Genomic DNA, 23,228 nt, shown 5'->3' on the forward strand with positions numbered 1-23,228 from the left:
AAACCTCCAGCCAGCACAAAGGTAGATGTGGGAATGAATCAGACTCTACAAGTTGTCATCTTTGTGTCAATTCTATGCAGTAAAAAAAATGCTTCAAAGATTTTTTTCTTTTACAACCTTATTTCCCTTATTGGAAATTTGCTCCCTTCATTCCCTCCCAAATTTAAGAAAATAAAAGCAGAACAAAACAAAACCCTTGTAACATATAAGCACAATTAAGTAGAAAAAAATTCTACTATTGCCTATTTCTGAAAAGAGATGACTGACACAAGCTTTGAGTCAATCACCTTCCCCAATTAGCTATTGGGGGTTAAAACAAACTTGTCCTGCTGCCCAAGAGTAGCTTTTGTGTTCATCCTTACTGAATTTAATCTTAATAGATTCGGTACAATATTGCCCTCTTCCTCTCTCGCCCCTCCTACATTCTGAGGATATTAGAAGGTGAGATTATAAAACCTTACCCTTCCCAACTTGGGACATGTCTCCAGTGAGCACACTGTTTTTCTATATCATTCCTTTCCTTCAAAAGCCTTAGCTCCTAAATGGTAGGGGAAAAGGTCAGATAGACTGCTTACCTCCTTAACCTTTAAACATTCATTTCTTCAACCCAGAAAAGGTATCAGCAAAAAGATTTAGAAAACACCTAGGTCTTCCTAGCTGTGTGACCCTGGACAAGTCACTTAACCCCAATTGCCTCGGGCGGGGGGGGGGGAATTCCTAGGTGTTGGAGATGAACCAGTAAAAAGGGCTGTGGAGAATTCAGAACCAGGAGAGAGCAATACATGGAAGGCAAGGGAGATAGTTCTAAAGTCCTTTCAAAGGACAAGAAGTGGTGTTAAAAGAATGAGAACTGAGCCAAAGCATTGGAACTTAGCAAACTCAGTCCACAAGCATTCTCTGTGCAATAATTCTTAGCTTTACAAAGGAAAGCCAAACACAAAACTGCTGTGCAACCTTGATTTGGGGAAAACATTTAAAATGAACAATTAGAGAAAAACTAGGTAGAATCCCATAGCCTGATAATCTACAGGGGAAGTTGACTGAGAGGTTTGAGAAATTTAGGAAATTCTAAAAGACGCAAACGTAATGGCTTTGATGAGAAGAAAAAAAAAACAGCATTTGATTTTAAAAACACAATGCAGCTACAGGGTGGATGGGGGATCTAAGGAAGAGGAAGAGGAAGCCAGAAAGTGATTAAACAGCAGGTTATGATGGTGAATGGATACTGATCTCAGCCTTTTGACCCTAACTCACTGGACTGACAGTGTATTGGATTAGGGATCAGGAACTGGTTTCAAATCTCTGATCTCACCTGTGTGACTTTAATAATTTCATTCTCTTGAGCTTTGGTCTTATCTGTCAAATGGAGCAGGTGATGTGCTAAGTCTGAGCTCTTGATTTGTGACTCTGGAAGCTCCCTCAGAATAAACAGGATATGACAGAATAATCCTCCTCCCCCTGGAGACTCGGGGCTTCCTAGGCTATAGTAATGGGGATATGATCGATCTTTCATCTGTCGATCTCTCCACTTACAAAGTATCAAAATTTGCCTTATCTCAGGGTGGGATGCCCGAAGGACCAGGAGGTCCTGAATGATTTAAGATCAAAAGTCTTAAGATGAATGGACCAGGGGCAGCTAGATGGTGCCGTGGGTAGAGCATCAGCCCTGAAGTCAGGAGGACCAGAGTTCAAATCTGATCTCAGAAACTTAACACCACCTGGCTGTATGACCTTGGCCAAGTCACTTAATCCCAACTGCCCCAGGGGAAAAAAAAAATGGTCTCATACAGCAATACCAGATCAGGCCAGCAGATGGTAACATCACCCCATTATGGAAGCCCATCAACTCTATTGTATTTGGGGATGAATCTGGCCCCCCTGGGGAGCTGTCAGTGGTAGCAGCTCAGCAACAGGACAATGCAAAGGGGTTTAGAGGAGAAATCACCCTAGTCCTAGGGACTTTGTCACTATAGAGGATCACTGAAGGATATTCAACTTAATTCTTCAGATCGGGCAGAGAATCACAGCTCTGGGCCTGAAAGGGACTTCTCGAGAAGCTGTTTAGAGCTGAGGTGTTAAGCTCACCACTTACAACACTCCTGGATAAGAGCCAATTCAAGATTAAAAGTGAAACAGGAAAATATGTGATGAAATAAAAAGACAGCCAAACATAGATCGTCTTTTATCATTGCTCTGCATCAGGGCTTCTCAGACTTTTTCCACTTGCCATCCTTTTTCTCTCAAGAAAATTTTCCACGATCCCAGATAAGCATGGGTATATAAAATAGGTGTAGGAATCAAACTTTTGCTGATGACAAAAGAATTTCACAACCCTCACATTCAATTATGTGGCTCCCATATGGGTCGCAATCCATGGTTGAAGAAGCTTTGTTCTAGAGCACCTTCCTCATTTTAAATCTCAGGAAACTGAGACCCAGGAAGGTTATGATTTAGGTCAGCCAGAGGTGACTTGGGTCTTTAAAATGAGGGAATTGGACTTGAGATGCTCAAATGCTTTAAATCTATGACCTACTATTGGGAGTCAGTAGACCAGTAGTAGTAGGCTACCTAGAACTAAGTGGCAGCATAGCCTCGATCGAGCTATTCGCTGAGCTCCAGGGTTCCATCCATCCATCCATCCATCCAGCATTTCTTAAATACCTACTAGATTCTAATCATGTTAGGTGCTTGGAATACAAAAAAAAAATAATAATAATAATAAAAATTAGCTCCTGACCTCAAAAGAGCTTCCACTGTGTTGACTGTGCAATAATAGTGTTTGAGGTTTGCAAAGCACTTCACAAATAGTGCCTCATTTCCTACAACAAAGTGCTATTATTCCCATGTTATAGATGAGGAAACTAGACAGAGGTTAGTCACACAGTCACTACCTGTGACCAAATTTAAACTCTAGGTTGAGTACTCTGGTGTTTAGCAAATAGCTAAAGTTATTGTTGAACTGTCTCAATCCAATTCTTTATGACTATTTGGAGTTTCCTGGGCAAAGATACTGAAGTGACTTATTTCCTTCTCCTAAAAATGGGATTGCTAATCAGTCATTTCAAGAAAAAGACTCTCCCTGACCCCATTTGAGTTTTCTTGGCAAAGATACTGGAGTGGTCGGCCGTTTCCTTCTCCAAATCCTTTGACAGATGAGGAAACTGAGGTAAACAGGATAAAATGCCTTGCCCAAGGTCACCCAGCTAGTAAGCCTCTCTGGTCAAATTTGAACTCAGGTGGTCCTGTCTTCAGGCTAGGTGTCCTATCTATACCATTTATAGAGATTAAATGCTGGACCCCCTACCATGGAGAGGTTCAACTAGATGAGCTCTGAGATGGCTTTTGGTTCTCAAATGTTATAATCTGTGACACACTCCGGGAGCCAGTAACTAAGCCCAGCAGTCACATTTTCTATTAAGTTCATCAATGAAACCTTTCATAAGGAGGGAGTGTAGTTTTCACCTGATCCACCAGAGGGCAGGAGGCACTCATGCTAGAAACCTGTTCCATTGCTCCATGTAAAGTGGATTAAAAGTCTTGCTGTTTTCAGTCATGTCTGACTCTTGGTGAGCTCATTTGGGGTTTTCTTTTCTTTCTTTTTTTTTTTCATTTGGGGTTTTCTTGGGAGAGATAATGAAGTGCTTTGCCATTTCCTTCTTAAACATTTTACAGACAAAGAAACTGAGGCAAACAAGTCACTTGCCCAGAGTCACACAATGAAGTGTCCTAGGTCAGATCTGAGCTGGAGGAAAACAAAAGGTTTCCTCAATCCAGAACCTCCAACTAGTTCCCTAGTTTTAGAGACCCATGGAACCTCAGAAGTTTATCTAGTCCCACTCATTTATTCTGTAGATGAAGACATTAAGATCAGGGTAGTTGGAATGAACTGCCCGGAATCACACAGGACAATTTAAAAGTACATCTTCCAACTCCAAATCCAACTTTCTTCCCATTGTACCTTCCTAGGGTAGGAGCCTTCCTAGGGAGCTACCATAGGGCCTGTAGTACATTTATGTATGTGCTCCTTAATCCTGCAGACTATGACAGAAAATGGACAATGCAGTGGACTCCAACATGGGGCATGTGACCTCAAGAGAGAGCGAGCTGGAGGTTTAACCTGGAGAAAACTGATAAGACATGAGAATTGTCTTCAAGTATTTCAAGAGTGGAACAGGAGGTTTTTAGCTTGAAGAAGAAAAGACTTAAGGGGGACTGTAAGAATTTGACAGGCTTCCCAGAATAATATTAAAATGGTATGTTTGATCCCCAAAAGTAGCCCAAGGAGAAATGGGAGACAGCTGCTAACAAACTCAACGTAAGGACAAACATAAATAATGAGAGCAATCCCAAAGTGGAAAGTGCTGGTGGGCTTCCCAGCAGTGGAGGTCTTTCTGTTAAATACTTATGTATTTAGAGGGGATTTTTCTTCAAGTATGGGTTGATTCTTCTAACTAGACATTCTGTGAAATATCCCAGGAATGGAGAGAAGCTTTATACCTTGACTCCCTGGATCCTCACCCACTAGACCATTTGGATTACACCAGACCTAAAATCGGATCCAAACTTTGACTTTGTCATCCAGTAAAAAAAAAAATTGGTTATTTTATGGATAAGCACATTTTCCTCATTTCCACCTAAACCATTGATAATGTGTAAAAGATGAACAAGGCTTTATTTCCCCAATCTACTAGGAATATCTCAAGGACACTGGAGCTCAAATGGAGTTCCTGCCACAGGGGTTTGAAGTAAAGCATCCAAGGAGAGGCAGGAAGGGGCAGATACCCAGTTGGAATAATCTAGAAAGGACTCTGAACCCAAGAGCTTTGGGAAAGGCAATGCCTTCAAGATCTCTGTCTTAACTCCCCCACAGGCTGATAGCACCAAGAGAAATAATCACTTCGAAGAAGGGACCTACCCCCCTCTCTACCACTGATACCAACTGCTGACCCCTGCTGTTGTTTTTTTCCTTTTGTATTCCGGGGGCTATGCACTTTACATATAGTAAGCACTTAGGTGCTTTCTTTTCTCTCTCTCCTTTCTCTTTCCCTCTTTTTGTCTTCCCTTTCTGTTTTTCTTTCTCTCTCCTTTCTTCTTCCCTTCCTTTCTTCCTCCCTCTCTCCCTCTCTTTTTTCTCTCTCCTTCCTTTCTCCCTTTATCTTTCCTGTTTATCTTTTCTTTTTCTCCTTTCTTCTTCCCTTCTGTCTTCCTTTCTTCCTTCTTCCTCCCTCTCTTCCTACCTCCATCTTTCCCTTCTCTCCTCCTGCTCTAGCTCCTCCTCCTCCTTTTCCTTCTTCTCCTCTTCTCTTTTTCTTCTTCTCTTCCTCTTCTCCCTCCCTTTTTCCTCCTTCCCTCCATCTCCTTCCCCCCCTCTCTTTTCAATTTCTCTGTTAGTTTTCTATCTGGGTGACTCAATGGATAGAATTTAGGGCCTGGAGTCAGGAAGACCTAAATTCAAATCTGGCCTCAAATGCTTATTAATCTATTAGAGAAAGAGATGGGAAAGCACGCCCGTATCTCTGCCAAGAAAATCAGTGGACAGTACGATCCACAGGATCCCGAGTTGAACACAACTACTAAACATCACCACCGTACCACTCAGTCCTACACATGGTTACCAGCTACTGTACTTTCTTCTCAGCTTTAATCTTCTAGTTGGGAAGGGGGAAGGAAATGCTTCAGAACACACTGTCAGCAGAAAATGGATCTGATTATCTTCAAATGCAGCTTTTTCAGACAATCTCTTTTACCTAGTCTCAATTGACATCAGCTTCATGTATGTACACATGTAAACGTCAGTTTTTCAGAACTTTTTTTGTACCACCCTCAGGACATGAACAGAGAAGACAAACTCTCTGTTGTTGATTTCCATGGTAGAAAAGGGCAGAAAACTACCATTTTCTACCCACTTAAATCTTATGCAAAAGATGGATGTAAATCAAGGGTCAGGTCCCCATGATACCACCCATCTGGATGAAAAGTGAAAACTGAGATACCTAAGCATTTCCAAACATTCTATCACTTAGTCAAGCATATATTATGGAAACAGAAATAGTGAATTTTGTTTTCTTTTTTCCCTTTAATGATCCTTTATTGAATAGAATTTTATTGCTCTGTAGTCATTAAGGATGTGTTTAGTATTTCTGTTTTTCTGTATTTGTAAGGTTTTTATGCCCTAATACATGGTCAGTTTTTGTAAAGGTGGCATATACATATGAGGATGTCTTCTCATTCAATAACCAGAGATTTATCATATTAAACTTTTAAAATATTCTATATGTGCCATTAACTTCCTCCTTGTTCATTTTTGTTAGATTTATCTAGGTCCAAAAGGGGTATATTGAGGTCCCCCACTATTATAGCATAACTAGTGAGGTATTGTTGAAAGAGAATTGGACATGAAATCAAAAAGATTGAGTTCAAATATTACCTCAAATATTTACTGGTTGTGTGACCTTAGGCAACCTCTTTTAACACAGTATCTAGCAGAGTAAGCATTTAATAAATTACTGTTTCCTAATTTCTCTTTGTGTCTCAAATTTCTCACCTATAAAAAAATAAAAATAAAAATAATTTCTCACCTATAAAATGGGGCTCAAGGACCACAAATATTTTTTGCAATCCTAAATTGATGATCCTTCACTTATTTGTAATTTTGTTAAATGGCTGGGGCCGTCAAACCAGATGAAAGTATGAGATAGACATCAATTTGAACTTGGTCATCGAGAGACTTGTGCTGAAGATCAGTGTACTTAATGTAACCCCATTGCAACAGTCTTAAGGAGCAAAGAGCTGCTGTCTCCAGCAATGGATGCTCATCAGTTCTCCTGGCACCAGAAGGAAGAACAGACATGCTTTTTACTTCCCCCCCACCCCATATCAATTCAAAGCCCATCTTCTACCCTATTCACTCAGTGGTCTCTAGTCTACATGAGGTTCACTCCATCCAGATCAATCATTCCTTGTACATGGAAGGGGCTGCTCATCTGCCTTCCTTGAATAATTCAGTACCTGATAACTCTTAGTCTTCCTTTCTTTGCCAATCTCCGATTTAGTTTTAGGGATTTTGTTTCCAAGAGATGGCCTCTCCAGTTCTCTTGATCTATACATTTTCCCCAGCTACTGCAACTGACAAATTTTGGGGGTAATATGCTGGGAAGTCTTAATTTACTCTTTCAGTTCTTGTGGGAAAAGTGTGGGGAAGGGAATAAGTGTGCTGAGAGTCCACCCTCTTCCCTACCCCCTTCCTCTTCCAGACACCAAATTACCCATTAGAAGAGAGGGAGAACATGCTCATTCTATTATTCGCTCTCATTGTGTGTTTCATTAAGGACCAGGCAAATCACTTAAGCCTTTAAATCTCATTTTCTTCACATGTGCAATAAGGGGCTTAGACTCACTGACTCCAAAATTCTTCTCGGTTATAAATCTATGATCCCATGAATATTTGTGTTTTCTTGTCAGTTGACAGGGAGAACCAAAAATCGGAAGAAGACGTAATTTATCAAAACATCTGAATTTTAAATTTTAGAAATTGGCTATTTGTGTTATAAAATTATCTAGTGCTTTAAGTAACAATAATCTGAGACATTAGTACTTTAAAGTTTACAGTGTACCCGACATGCAATATTTCATTTAACTAAATCCCTTAATCCATCTGATATAGGATTCCACTTGCACAACTATTTGGGAGCATTTTTAATGCACAAAGGAGACACCTGCATTTTTCTTTTTTCATTGCCTTAAAAAAAGTAACCCAAATGATGGGCCTTGATCTTTGATCTAGACTTTGATCTAATGTTATATCTGCATAATGCATAACTGGGTGAAAACTTCAAAAAAAGAGACAAATCTCTGTATATTTAGAAACATTCTATTATACAATCAAACATATACCATGTAGATGAAATATGAATTTTGAAAGTTAGTTCTTTACTTTTTATCAGATAACTAACTGATCTCTCTCTCCTCCATATATATATGCATGTATGTATGTATGTATGTATGTATGTATATAATCTCCATAGCATTTGTAGTCACTTACAGATTTGTGATGAGAAACAATATGCTATAATGAATAAGAACCCTGGATTAGTAACAAGGAAGACCCAAATTCCAATCCATTATCCAAAACATACTAGCTATATGACAATGGGCAAATCACTTAACCTCTTTGTGCCTCAGTTTCCTTATCTCTAAAAGGAGAGTGTTGGATTTGATAGCCCCATAGAAATCCTTCAGGGCTAAATCTATGATCCTCTGAGGCTATGATATCATACTCCAGCTTTTAAAGTCCTGGTGATTCATGGGGAAAGAAAACATACCAAAGAAATAGCCTTTTCTTCACTATTGCAAAATACCCCAAGGAGGTCAATGAGAGAAACAAAGAGTGTCTCTATAAAAATACTTACAGCAGCTTTCTTTGGGGTAGAAAATTCTTAGGTTAAAATAAATGGGGCTGGCCACACAAATTGTAATTTATGATTCTAATGGAATAAGAAATAATATGAGGTGTATACATATATTGTATTTAATTTATACTTTAACATATTTAACATGTATTGGTCAACCTGCCATCTGGGGGAAGGAGTGAAAGGGAAGGAGGGGAAAAGTTGGAACAAAAGATTTTGCAATTTTCAATGCTGAAAAATTACCCATGCACATATCTTGTAAATAAAAACTATAATAAAAAAAAGAAAAATAAAGATTTCAGAGAAACATGGAAGAACATGAATGAAGTACTGAAGAGTTAAAAAAAAAAGTAAGATAAAATGTGATAATGATCATGATTGTAATGACAACGATAACACTAAAAAGCAATTGAATTGTGATGAACAATTTTGATTCCGGAGAACTGATAATAGCAACAATAAAATAGCAGTTGGCATTTATGTAATACTTTAAGTTGTACAAGTCACACACATATCTCATTTGATAAGGAAATGCCTGTTCTTTTTCTCAATAGAGAGGTGAAGACTACCAGGAGGAAATGAGATCTAGTCAGAAGGTCAGAAGACCTGGTTGTTACGTCACTAACCGTTTCTTAAATATGTTTTTTGTCATTGTGTATCAAAAGAAAAAGTGTAGAAATTGGTTAATGAGAGATTACTATGATATAAAAATAAGACAACAATAAAACTAGGGAAAAAAATGTCCCTCCACTTGGGAGCATTATTGGATGCAATATGATCAGTGGTCCTAACAATGACACACTGTGAAAGAACAGCTAGATAAAGTGTACGCTTAGTCTGTTTATTCCATGGGGACTCACACAGTAAGATATAAAAATCAGACTACCTCTGAATACACTTGTTCTTGTTCAAAGCCCTGAGGAAATTTCCAGTGATTTCTTTTAGAGAGCATAATACCTCCTTGAACTTCTGACAAAAGATTAGATGTTTTTCCCTTTCCTTCCATCTTAAAAAAATTTTTTTTTTAGAATTTTATTTTCCCCAATTATATGTAAAAGCAATTATTAACATGTGTTTTAAGTTCTGAGTTCCAAATTCTGTTCCTCCCCTGCTCCCTGAAAAGGTAAGCAATCCAGTAAAAGTTATACCGGTGCAATCATGTAAAACGTTTCCGTGTTAATCACTTTGCCTTCCATCCTTTCTAAAACTCCTGCCCCTCTTCCCTCAGAAATGAAGCTACAAACAATCATTGTTCAAAGCTTTTATTTGTACTAATGTTTAGGTTAATCATAGATGTGGAAATTTTTAAACATTTTGAAAAGATAAAGAATAGCTAAGGCTCTAGTTTTATCCTTATAGGTGTCTGCTTAGGAATTATGCAGAATTTAAATATGAACCAAAGTCAGGTGATCAGTTTTTATACATTTATAGAACACTATCAGCTTCTACTTTAGTGAAAATCCTAGAAAAAGAATTAGTCTAGCACGTTGAGCCTCAGTTTCCTCATCTGTAAAAGAAGATGATTAGACTCATGGTGTCTAAGGCCTTTCTCACTCTAAATCCATTCTCCTAAAGAGGGGAATTTGACAGGTGTGGATACAAAAAGGTGACTTTATAGAAAGAGATCAATTCTCTCAAATTTTCTTTTGACCTAATGGGAGAATTAGGACTAGGGGATAGAACTATCCTCTCTGAGGGGAGAGTTGTTGGGAAGAGCATGGTTCATGATGGCACTAATTCAGATATGCCCTTTGTGAAGAGGAGAAAATGTTGTCCATTAAAAAGGAAGCCTCAAAGTGACCAGGAATACCTGTTTCCGTCTATCAATCGCTTGACACTTTCTTGCATTTTTATTTTTGATGTGTTTAAACCTTGGTCCCCTTCGGCCCAACTCTGTGGTCCCCCGGAGACAATAAGTATGGTCTCATCTCTTGCTTCATGACTGGACTGGACTGACCACAGAGCAAATACAGGGAACCAAAAAGTTAGTGAATGAATGAATGAGCCAAGTTCAGGGTCCCTGGTAGAATAATGGAGATCAGAGCTGTGGGGGTTAGATTGCCTTTTAAGGTAGACTAGAGGGAATTCTTTGGTGCTCTCTCCTTTTTTTTCCCTGAGGCAATTGGGGTTAAGTGACTTGCCCAGGGTCACACAGCTAGGAAGTGTTAAGTGTCTGAGGCGGCATTTGAACTCAGGTCCTCCTGACTTCAGGGCTGGGACTCTATCTACTGTGTCACTCAGCTGCCCCTCTGGTGTTCTCTTAAGGTTGTTCGGCATCGTGATAAAGAAGGAAACCGCTGAAAATGGAGTCATTCACATTGTCTGCGTAGAGCCCATTGTGCTCCCCATCCCCGTACACCTGGAGCCAGACTTCCTCACCAGACTCCAGGTACAGGAGGACAGAGCCTGAGGCTTGGTCAACGTTTTTTTCCTGGAATTGGTCATAGGTGAAGATGGCCGCCTTGTCCTTCTTGAAGAGGCTGACCTTCACGTCCTTCATGTACACCGTGAGGTGGTAGGAGAAGAAGTACAGGCCTGGGAAGTTACAGCGGAACTTGCCGGTCGTGATGTCGTAGTGGTTCTGCGCGTTGTAGAAGATCTTGGTGAAGCGGATGGGGACGTTGGGCACCGGGGCGCGGGCGGCCAGCCCCACGCTGAAGGCCGAGCGGTACCTGTAGGCTGCCTCTCCCGGCTCTCCTTTCTTCCCCGGGAGTCCAGGGAAGCCCCGGGGACCTTCAACTCCTGGAACACCTGTCTCACCAGCATCCCCCTTGGGGCCCAGCAGACCTGTTATGGAAGAAATCATGGTCAGTCACGACAGACCAAGCCTTTCTAAATCCTACCACGGCAGGACTCAAAGCCCTGGCCACCATGACAGAGTGACTGGTGGGAGAGACAGCCCATGCTCCCTCACTAGTGTCTCTCGTGGGCCGGACACATCAGTATGTTTTCCCTTAACAATCGATAATTTCTCCAGCCTCACATGCTAGGTAAATGCCTCCAGAGGTCTCTCTTATTCTGGCCGGATTGGTCTCTACTCTCCTTCCATCATCTCCCACTTTATTCTCATCTCCTCCTCCTCAACATTGTTCCTACATCTCTCATTCATGGTTGCCTTCTTCCTCCGCAAATTACATTGTATCGACTTAGGCGGACACATTGTATTTCTTAGTGTAACATGCCCTCTCCGAATGTTTTCTTCCTACATTGTATCACCAGGGCCCAGTACTAGTGTGTAATAGACAGAAGAAATGTTGGCTCCTCCACTTCGTCACAACTGACGAACATTTGTTAAATTTCGCTTAGTCTAGCTACCAGGGAGATACAAGGCTTAGCCAGGGTGGGCCAGCTTTGCTTTCAGGTGTGTTAAAGCCCGGGTCAAAGGATTCATCCCCGAGAGGGGATCTCTGGAGCATCTGGAGATTTAGTCAGGATGGCCCTCAGAAAACAGAGCCAGTCAGATTCCAGGACTAAACTCAAAGCTTTTCCAGCAGGGGAAGATCTGCCCAAATCATGGCAGGATGATGTAAACAACATACACAATAACATAGAGGAAAACAGCCCTAAAAGATTCCGGAACAATCTTGGTTCCAGGGGATAGATTTGGAACTGTCCAGGTCCAGCGGGACTCAGTTATTCGGGGAGTCAAGGGGGAACCCAGCCTGAAAGAGAAACGGGTGAGAAAGAAGAGTGAGACCAAGCAGATTCTTGTCAAGGTCTCAGTTTATTGCTCTTGGGGTACAGCTTATATAGCAAAAAGCATGAGAAAGAGAAGTAGAGTAGGGCCTGGGAAAGGAGCAAGAGTGATGGAGAAGTAGGATTGGGCCTGGAAAAGGAACATGGGGATGGCTGGTTCAATGAACAGGAACAGTATACAATGTTGGAATATTCTATGGTCGGCCGATTCTCGAAACTATTTGTCTGAGGGTAATGCCCACCTGTGGTCGGCTGATTCTCAGAACAATTTGTCTGAGGGTAATGCCCACTTAGGGGGGAGAAACACCTGGGCAGGCCCACTTGGGGAGGGGGGGAGACACCTGGGCCAAAGCCGTTGGCTCTCAACATGGAACTTCCAATTAAAAGGGGCCTCAGTGGCTGTCTAGTTCAAGCAAGGAAGTCAAGCAAGCCCAATTTCCTGCAAATAATGAGCATCAAAAGCAGAATTTGAATGCAGTTCTTTTGATTTCAGAGTCAGTCCTCTTTCTTCTAGGTTGCATTGCCCCTCAGAGAAGCTTGATAGAGGTGGGGGATGGGGGTGGGGCGAAGGTGATGAGATAATAGAAAATGACTAATTTTTTAAATCTACTTAAAAAAGAAAATAACCCTAGCTCATTGAGGGGACCCAGAGAGATAAAGAGCTCCTAAGAATGAGTGGAGGGCTGGTCAAATAGCAGTAGGAGTCACCTGAGAATACACATCACAAATTTATAGTGGGAGAATTCTGTTTAATTGGATAACTTCCAACCAAGCTTAGCAACTCATGATACTCATTTCCCTTCCATTGTTTAAGATCTCTTTTATCCATGCTTACATGATTACAGACTCCCTGTTATTATTGTCTAATCGTTTTATGTATCTTGTTTTGTACTCCTAGCAACTAGCATTGGGCTGGCTAGACAGCAAATACCCTTGCCTGGACTTGAGTGAAATGGAATGGAATCAATAGATCGATTGGAAAAGAGACAGAGGGTGTCCCTACTGCTGGGGGGGGTTGGTAAATGCAGAGTGATTATCAAACTTGGGTTCTATTCCAAACTCTCCAGACTTTTCTATTTTCTTACCAGCAGCTTTTGAAGCCTAGAGATGCCTCCATCCTTATGATCCCTTCTTCTGATTGGGGACTTCCTGTCCAAGACCACCATTTTATGAAGTGTCCAAAACATCAGTGTTCACATTGCACCCTCCCATCTTTTTCCAACTTTTGTATGATGTGTTCCCTTTTTAGAATATAAACTCTTTGAAGTTAGGGAAGAAGAAGAAGAAGAAGAAGAAGAAGAAGAAGAAGAAGAAGAAGAAGAAGAAGAAGAAGAAGAAGAAGAAGAAGAAGAAGAAGAAGAAGAAGAAGAAGAAGAAGAAGAAGAAGAAGAAGAAGAAGAAGAAGAAGAAGAAGAAGAGGAGGAGGAAGAGGAGGAGGAAGAGGAGGAGGAGGAGGAGGAGGAAAGAATAAGAGGAGAGAGAAAGGAAGAAAAAAAGAAAAACAAAGAAAAACAAAAGGAAGGAGTAAAGGAGGAAGGAAAGAGGAAGGAAGGAAAGGAAGGAAGGAAGGAAGGAGTAATAAGGCAGTCTTTTTTCTTATACTTTATATCACTAGGACTCATCTAGAACCTGGTACATTTGTAAATGCTCTATTTACTATGGGTTACATAAGATGGACTGAAATTGTAGTACCTTTCCCCTTAACATTTGTTGTTCAGTTGTGTTGAATTTGAATTCAGGAAGATCAGTCTTCCAGACTATCGGCTTGATGCTCTATCTACTCAGCCCCTCTTTAAGATTATCTACCATCCACTTTCTGTATCTTGGTGGTATCTCATTGGAATTACTTTAAGGCACAAGATGTTTTTGCCTTCTTTTTATCTTTTAGTAGGTTACCACACAATGCCTGGCACTTAGTAAGTGCATAATAAATGCTTTTTGCTTGGTATTTCTCTTAATAGAATGGAAGCTCCTTGAAGGGAGCTTTTGTTTTTATAGCCCCAGTGACTAGCCTAATAAATGTTGGTTCTCAGTCTAAATTATAACTGTATGGTTTGCTACAATGTCCACAGTGCTATTCCACTTCACTTTATCCATGACCTTGACACCCATCTCTTAGCCTGCTTCATGCATAATCTTTACTCAGGAAACTCAGGAAAAGATGTGGCCCTCGAGCTCACCTGCATCTCCTTTCTCCCCCTTTTCACCATTGACGCCATCTCTCCCATCCCGGCCTGGAGCCCCATTGTAGCCAGGGTGGCCTGGGGCACCCCCCATCCAGTTGGTGCAAGCCCCCTTGGGTGGTAAAGGTTGCAGATCCTCTGTGGAGCTGGTTGGCTCCAAGCACTGACACAAGACAGCCAGCAGCAACACACACAGCATGGTCCATGGCGCCATCGTGAACCCTGGAATTCACATCCATAGCATCAGTCTTTGGAAAGGACAGGCGACAAGTTGGGGGCTGATCTCATCTATGCAGGAGGCCTCTGCAGGTCTTTTTATAATCCTGCCATCTCGGGAATTAGTCCAAATCCTTCCCCCCTACCTGTGTGACCCAGATCTCTTTTCTTCTTTAGTCTTCCCAGGTAACCCAGAATCCTTCTTTCTGATCTCCTACAATTTAGACTAAAGTTTCTTAAAAAGTCTAAGAAGTCTTGTAATTGTATATGGTTTTTGTGAAATTATGATTTATCATCTGTAAATGTTTGACTTACATGACTGTTTTATATGCCTACGTGTGGGGTTGTGTAAAAAAATGTTCGAGCCAAAGGAGGTTGCAAGTGGAAAAAGTTTAAGAAGTCCTAATTTAGACCAAGCAAATCCCACATGTAGCAGTGAACCATACACCCTCATTTCTGGTTCTCTAATTGTCTTGGATACCAAATCTCATTTTCTAAATGAGACTGAATGACTCCTGTGCTTTCACTTTCTCTTAGACTTAGGTTCAGGACTGTCTTGTTACACTACTTGTTAAGAAGCCATCGGGTATAAAGACATCATTTTTCAAACATATACAAAACTGAGTCCAATTTATAGAGATAAGAGCCATTCCTCAATTGATAAGTAGCTACGAATAGGCAGTTTTCAGACAAAATCAAATGAAAAATGCTTTAGATCTACTGATGAGAGAATTGCACATTAGAACAGCTCTGAGCTACTACCTCACACCAGTCGGATTGACTAATGTGACAAAATGGAAAATGACAGCTGATGGAGGGGATGTGGGAAAATGAAAACATGAAGTTGTGTACTAATTCAGCTATTCTGGAGACCTATTTAGAACTATGTGCAAAGGGCTACAGAACCATATATATATAACTATATATATATACATATATATATATATATATATATATATATATATATAAAACTATATATATATATAAAACTATATATATATATAACTATATATATAACTATATATAGTTTTATATATATTTATAATATATATATTTATATATAACTATATATATATAACTATATATATAACTATATATATATGTATATATATATATATCCTTTGACCAAGCAATACCAATAGGTCTGCAGTCCAAAGAGATAAAAAACAAAACAAAAAGGAAAAGGACCTATTTGGACAAAAAAATATTTACAGCAGTTCTTTTAATATTTTTTTAATTTTTATTTATAATTCTTTTAATATTTGCCAAAATTCTTTGGCAAAGAATTGGAAATTGAGGGGACATTCATCACTTGGGGGATGGCCGAACAAGTAGTTGTACATGATTGTGATGGAATACCATTGTGCTATAAGAAATAATCAACAACAAAAACAACAACAATAACAAAATGATGAGCCATGTGCTCTCAGAAAAAGCTGGAAAGACTTATATGAATTATGCAAAGTATAAGGAGCATAAGTACTACTCAGTAACAGCAATATTGTGTGATGATCTCCTATGAATAACTAGGCTGTTCTCAACCATTCAATGATCCAAGATAATTCAGAAGGATTTAGAATGAAAGCTGCCGTTCATCTCCAGAGAAAGAACCAATGGAATTTAAATTCACATCGGAGAGATTCTTTTTTTTTTTCTTCAACTAGTCTGTTTTCTTTCCAAGCCTGACTTCCATGGAAATGTGCTTTGCCTAACTACCCAAATTGCTCATCTTCTCAATGAGAGCGAGTGAAAAAATTTGGAACTCAAAATTTGAAAAAAAAAGTCTATTAAATTGTTAAAAGCCTGTAACGGGGGGGGGGGGAAGAATAAAATATTAATTTTTTTAAAAGAACTCATCATGTATCAAAGGATCATGGATCTCTGGGACACTACCCTAGAGATCTCCTACCATGTAGATATTAAACCATTAACAACTACTCTTTGAATCTGAGCATCCAGTCAGTTCTGAAGCCATCTGCTCTCCTTCTCTCCATCTCTTCTGCAAGTACAAGATGAGATTTTATCAAAAGCTTTGCTAAAATCTAGGTCAATTATACCCATAACATTCACTTCTTCTATGACTTTAGTAATGCTGTGTGTGTGGAGGGGGAGGATGTGATTATTCTAGCATAACCTATTCTTTTCTTTCTCAATAGTATTCCACTTGTCCAAATAGTTTTCAAAATTCATCTTTGTAAGACATTCTGTTCTAATTTTTTCTCCTTCCCTCCCTCCCAAGGCAGCAAGCAATCTGATATAGGTTAAATATGTACAATCCTTTGAAACATATTTTAGTTAGTCTTCCTGTGTCATGTTGTACAAGAAAAATCAGAGCAAAAGGGAAAAACCATGAGATAGAAAAAAGTAAACAAATAGACAAAAAGAAGGTGAGAATACTAGGCTTCAATTCATATTCAGTCTCCAGAGTTCTCTCCCTGGAGGTGGATGGCATTTTCCATTCCAAGTCTATTGGAGTTGTCTAAAATCACTGCAATATTAAGAAGAGCCAAAGCCATCACAGCTGAACATCTAGGCTTGCTGTTGCTGTGTACAATATTCTCCTAGTTCTGTTCACTTCATTCCATATCAGTTCATGTAAGACTTTCCTTGCTTTTCCGAAATCAGAACAATAATAGTCCATTACATGTAAATATCGTAATTTATTTAGCCATTTCCTAACTGAGGTCCATCCACTCAGTTTCCAGTTCCCTTTCCCCTACAAAAAGGACTGCTACAAACATAGGTCCTTTTGCCTCTTGTATGATCTCTTTAGGGTACAGACCCCAAATGGATCAATGGGTATAGCATGGCTTATTCTTGATAAAATAACACTGGCTTTTTGTAATCACCGTTTCCTTCGCTAGATGTTCAGAGCATCTCTCTAGTGATTCATTCTAGAAATTCTCCCAAAATCAAAATTAAATTCACTCTCTATTCTCGGCTGGCTGTCCTCTTTCCTTTTTTGGATTTTAAGAGATATCTTACCTTATGCTATCTTGTGGGATCTTTACTATTTTCTATGATCTTTCAGAGATTACTGGCAGTGTTTGACAAATACATTTTTCCAGAAGGTAGCTCACTGGTTCTGGTGGCTTAAGGGTAGTCAACAAGGACAGGTATGTACTCATTAGAATCTCCTTCCTGATCTTAGATCCTGACTCTTGTTAGTTGTTTATGTTCTGTCATTTTGAGTTAAAAGTAATTCTTTTTATGATAAATATTGATTGTCTGCTTTGAAACTTAAAGAGAAAAAGAGAATCTGTAATAATGTCAGATTGTCAGAAGATTTTTTTTCTTAAAAAAAAAATCAGAGACAAAGAAGATCTTCATAGGAAAGAAAGCTTTTTTATCTAAAAAGCATAGAATCAAAGTCCAAATGAAGGTTATAACTCCATTCAAATCCTCTCAAAAATGAAGCAAAATCTTAAGCAGATAAGGTAATTCTTTGAAAAAAAAATGAAATTTGTAACACTATTTTCTTTCTATTGTTAGTTACCATCTTTCCATCCACCCAGAACAAAGGCTTTTTCCTTTCTTTTTTCCTCTCTTTTTGCCTTTTATAATAGGGCCTTAGGATATTGGTCTTACTAACCTTCCCTTCAACAAATTTGTGGTACTCTTTCCCAGAAATATATTCAACCCTCAGTAGAGTAGACAGATACAGATCACCCATGTGTATAATGCATGTGATCAACATATTTGGATGGAGGACATATAGGGAATATGTATGGAGAATATTCTAGTATGTAGGAACAATACAATGCTGCTCACCCAGTAGGGCTACCACTGTTTCTTTCTTTCTTTCTTTTTCCATTTTTTTCTTTTTTTCCCTAAGGCTGGGGTTAAGTGACTTGCCCAGGGTCATACAGCTAGGAAATGTTAAGTGTCTGAGATCAGATTTGAACTCGGGTCCTCCTGAATTCAGGGCTGGTGCTCTATTCACTGCGCCACCTAGCTGCCCCCACTGTTTCTTTTTCTGCTCTGTTGACTCCATTTTTTTGCTGGGTAGAATATCTCTTTGGTTCTCCATTGGTCTGTCTTCTTGACCATTTTTTGCTGCTTCTATTTTCTGGGCTCCAACTTCAGCCTGCATCTAAAATGTTACCCAATCCCCATTACAGGAAGAGCTGGCTGGCTGCTGTTTTTCATTTTTTTCTGATAACCCAGAGGCTAAGCTTTAGTTCTTGGAAAGGCCGGCTCTTAATAGTTAAGGACTGTGTGTTGTGTAACACACAGTAGTCAGCGAACTAAAGCAAAACCGTTTTCTTGCCATAAGGAGATAGGTCTGTCAGCAAATTCTTAACCCTATAGACTAAGCTATTTTAGAGTACACTGGCCAGGCAGATAATGAGAGCTTAGAAATTTGGTCTGTTTTGTTTTTGGTTTTGTTCGTTTTTGTTTTTGTTTTTTATTCACTTTTTCCTGCTAGCAGAGTCAATATCTCTAAGCAGAGCCTCTAACTGACTTCAGGTTAGAAAGGACTGTTTAGCAAATTTCGGAAAAACTTGGAAAGATTTACACAAACTGATGCTGAATAAAATGAGCAGAACCAGGGGGGACACTGTACACAGTAACAGCAACATTGTTGCTGTTGTGCAATGATCAATTAAGATTGACTTAGCTCTTCTCAGCAATACAATGATCTAAGATAGTTCCAAGAGTCTCATGATGGAAAATGCCGTCCACGTCCGAGAAAGAACTATGGAATCTGAATGCAAATCAAAACATACTATTTTTACTTTTTTTCTTTCTTGTGGTTTTTCTCTTTTGTTCCGAGTCTTCTTTCATAACATGACTAATGTGGAAATATGTTTAACGTGATTATACATGCATAACCTGTAGCAGATTGCTTGCTGTCTTGGGGAAGGAGGAGGAAGAAAAATTTAGAACTGAGAATCTTACAAAAGTGAATATTAAAAACAATTTTTCCGTGTAATTGGATGGGGCAGCTAAAGAGCGTGGTGGATAGAACACCACTTCTAAAGTCAAGAAGACCTAAAGACCTGAATCCAAATTCAACATTAGACCTGTCTGTTTCCCTTATTATTTAACCGTGTTTCTTGGACACATCACTCAGCCCTTCTTTCAAGTGTTTTCTTTTTTTGGTTGTTATTTTGCTTTTTGTTTTTAGAGATTTTGCTGCTAATCACTCCAGGAAATGTTATATCAGGTCCTAAAGCAACATAGATTGAAAATTGCAAGGTTTGTAGCAATTTAGCCTTCATGGCACTGTGTCCCCTGCTTTAAATTCTCCTAGTTTTCTCCTTCTCCTGCTTGCCTAGACTCCTTCTTCCTAGAATTGTTCTCAGAATCACCTCTGGCCCACGGTTTTGACCCAATGTTTTCTCTCCCGAGTGCTTTTGGAGTTTCCTTAGAAATGCTCCTTCCTGCCCCATTACCAGTAAGTAACATTCCAATTTTCTTTCTTCCCCAACTTCACAGCTAGTCCCCAAGCCCCCAGAGTGACTCAAGTATAGAAGCAGGATGAATTTACATCTCAGAGAACCTTCTAGGCTGGTGCTTTCTACACTAAACATCCCCTTACTTCAGATGAGAAGGTCATTGGAAGTCATTTTTCCATAGCCTCTCTCTCTTTTTTAAGATGAGGAAGTTGGGATCCAGAAAAGTTAGGCAGCCCAAGGTCACATGACTCCGAAGAATGCTTCCAGACCCCTAGCCCTATGTTCTTTCCCCTGCACCTCACCCTACGTGCTTCAAAGACTTCTGTTTTCCTGAAATGGACCAAAGAATTTCTTAGCTCAGATTCCAATTTTATCACTTTCTGGAATGGAAACTTGTAATAAGAGACATTCTGATCAAATGATAATGGTTTACTTTGCGCATGATAAGTGTGGATTTTATTTCCCCTTCAGTGGTTGCATTTGATTTACAATCAGATACATATATATATATATGTATCTGATTGTATATTGCATATATATGCATATATGTGAGTATAAATGTGTGTATATGTGTGTATGTATGTACACAATTACATCTATCTAGCTATTTGCCTATCCATCCACTTGATCAATCTTTCCATCTGCTTATCTGTCAATCCATCCAGCTATCCATCTATCTGTGTGGCTATTCATCCATCCACCCATCTCTCTCTCTCTCTCTCTCTCTCTCTCTCTCTCTCTCTTTCTCTCTCTCTCTCTCTCTCTCTCTGTCTCTCTCTGTCTCTCTCTGTCTGTCTGTCTCTGTCTCTCTGTCTGTCTCTCTGTCTCTCTCTGTCTCTGTCTCTCTGTCTGTCTCTGTCTCTCTCTCTCTGTCTCTCTCTGTCTCTCTGTCTCTCTGTCTCTGTCTCTCACTTTCTCTGTCTGTCTCTGTCTCTCTGTCTCTGTCTCTGTCTCTCTCTGTCTCTCTCTCTGTCTCTCTGTTTCTCTTTTTCTCTTTCTCTCCCCCCCTATCTCTCTACTTATTTATCTGCCTATCTATCCATCCATCCATCTATTTTTGTAGAGAGTGGGTTTCCCTGTCTTTCCTTACACTGGACCATGATGGGAATTTTGATTCATATCTAGGCTCTGTCTGCTCTGCTTCCTACCTAGGGTTTCCCCCTCCTTTGGTAATCTGTTAAAAGATTTATTCTCCCAGGAGTCCGTTGTAAAAATGAAAGTCTTTATGCACCTATTTGGATCAGCTCACTGCAGCTCACAACACCCATGTTCAAGAGATTCCCCCCCCCCCGTTTTCCTGGTGGATGGGGTGGTAGCTGTGGATCATTATGCCTGGCTGATTTTTGTTTTCATATCAGCTCTTGGGATCATAGATCTGAAGTTGGAAGAGACCCCAGAGCCCACCTACCCAACTCCCCCTATTTCCAGATGAGGAAGCTGAGGCCGAGATAGGTGAAGTCCAAAGTAGTAGTACCTCAACAGGTTTTGCTCCTAGTTCAGCAGAAAAACTACAGTGCTCTTTTCACATTACCATTGCTAGGATCCTTTATCTATTTTTGTGTCATGGTAGTCTGATGTAACTTATAAACTGCCTCTCAGAATTATTAGTTCATATTGGAGGGAAATATTAAATTTCAATCAGAGCCTAATGAAAATAATGATAATTTTTTTTCCTTTTCAAGTTCACAAATCTCTTCCTCTGAAATCTATCCACAGTATCCAGGTTAGTAACCCTTTCCCTATGGCCTCCCAAATTGTCGTTATTCAGTTCTAGCAAAAGCTGCGAGTCCCAGAGCCCGTAATCTTACCACCAGTTTGCTTTTGTGTCCGATTTGCTGGCTTGTCAGTACAGATGTGTGGAGGAAAGTATAATGGGACCACCAACCTGAGACCGCCAGGGGATGTGTGACTTTGTCTTTTATACTCTTTTCCCATTGGTCTACACATTTGGAACAAGGATCACGAATCAACTCCCATCTCAGCATCTGGGTAGCTGTCTCAAACCAAGGCCCTTGGGAATCCTGGTGTAATGCTTTGAGAAAGAGATGGTGTTGACTTAGCAAGGTTTAAGCCAACTGTAGCGTTCTTCTTGGAACTGCAGTTGGGTTTTTGGTAGGACTTCTAGACCTCTAAGTTCAGTTGGCAGGGGTTACAACCTTACGACAGTACCATGTGGTTGGGCAAGAAGAACACAGCTTTTTTAGTGTTTAAGGGTGAATTTTCATTTGAAGTGCTCTTTCCAAGAGAACCACCAAGCATTCATTGCATTTCAAGTGTTTCCTACAGAAACCTATTGACCTACAAATAGGCTTCCTGAACTAAGAATAGATCAAAACCTTTGAGTTTTCCAGGCTGAAAGGAAGCCGGGAATGAAGAAAGAAAGATGACACATGTGAGCCTGGCTTTCCTCCTTATCCTTGGTCAAATTATGATTTCAGTATAGTACGATGTTTCAGAGAGATTAATAATTCACCAAGTCTTTTGCTGATCACCTTTATGTGCCTAGCTCTCCCATCTATTGTTTAGAGCAGGCAGGCAGGAAGGAGGCACCATCCCAAGTCTTGAGAAATTTTCAGTTTTTCTTTGTAATGAGGCAATGTTCCACTGGGCAGACAGCTGAGAGGATAACTATTGGGAAATAAAATGTTTCTAAAATTAAAAAAGTTATTGTGAACGTGGCAATCATTCAACAAACAAATATCTCAGTATATGAAGAAAAAGTAATGTGTTTCATTTGGCTTGTTTTTTAAGAAATATATATATATAATATATATTATATGTATAATATATATTATATATTATATGTATAATATATATTATATATAATACATATTATATATTATATAATGTATAATATATATTATATATTTTATATATATATATATAATATATATATACTTCTTAAAAAACAAGCCAAATATATAATATATATATATATATATAATTTAACAAAGTAATAAAATTGCTTTATTTGTTTAATGTTCCCTTCTGCACTCATTTTTGTTTTCTTATCCTATGCATTTAAGAATATTTTATTGATGCTTTTTGGGTGTATCTGTCACAAACTGGTATCTTTTGTCTTCCCATCCCCCTGAAGATAGGATTGTCCAAGGCTCTAGTCTTTGAATAGGAAACATATGGGCTATATTCTTCTTTCACGAAGTATGCTGTTTTGGGATATTATCTCTAAAAGTCCCAAACTTGGGAGCCCACAAACTTGGAAACTCTTGTTTGGTATCATTTGTGAGGCCCTTTTTTCCTCTGGCTAAATCCTAGGATCATTCTCCCTAGAAAATTCAGAATCTCTCTCCCTTCACATAATA

The 23,228-nt window shown here is 39.5% G+C and overlaps 1 protein-coding gene across 1 annotated transcript; it reads right to left on the reverse strand.

The window, feature by feature from the left end:
• Nucleotides 1-9,656: 9,656 nt before the first annotated feature.
• ADIPOQ (adiponectin, C1Q and collagen domain containing) lies at nucleotides 9,657-21,796 on the reverse strand. Its single transcript, XM_074264229.1, has 3 exons — nucleotides 21,714-21,796; nucleotides 14,285-14,509; nucleotides 9,657-11,195 (listed from the first exon to the last, which is right to left on the reverse strand). The coding sequence occupies exons 2-3, from the start codon at nucleotides 14,499-14,501 to the stop codon at nucleotides 10,669-10,671; spliced, it is 744 nt and encodes a 247-aa protein (XP_074120330.1). The 5' UTR covers nucleotides 14,502-14,509; nucleotides 21,714-21,796; the 3' UTR covers nucleotides 9,657-10,668.
• Nucleotides 21,797-23,228: the final 1,432 nt, after the last annotated feature.

This window comes from Sminthopsis crassicaudata, chromosome 4, assembly GCF_048593235.1.
Source record: "Sminthopsis crassicaudata isolate SCR6 chromosome 4, ASM4859323v1, whole genome shotgun sequence".
NCBI lineage: Eukaryota > Metazoa > Chordata > Mammalia > Dasyuromorphia > Dasyuridae > Sminthopsis > Sminthopsis crassicaudata.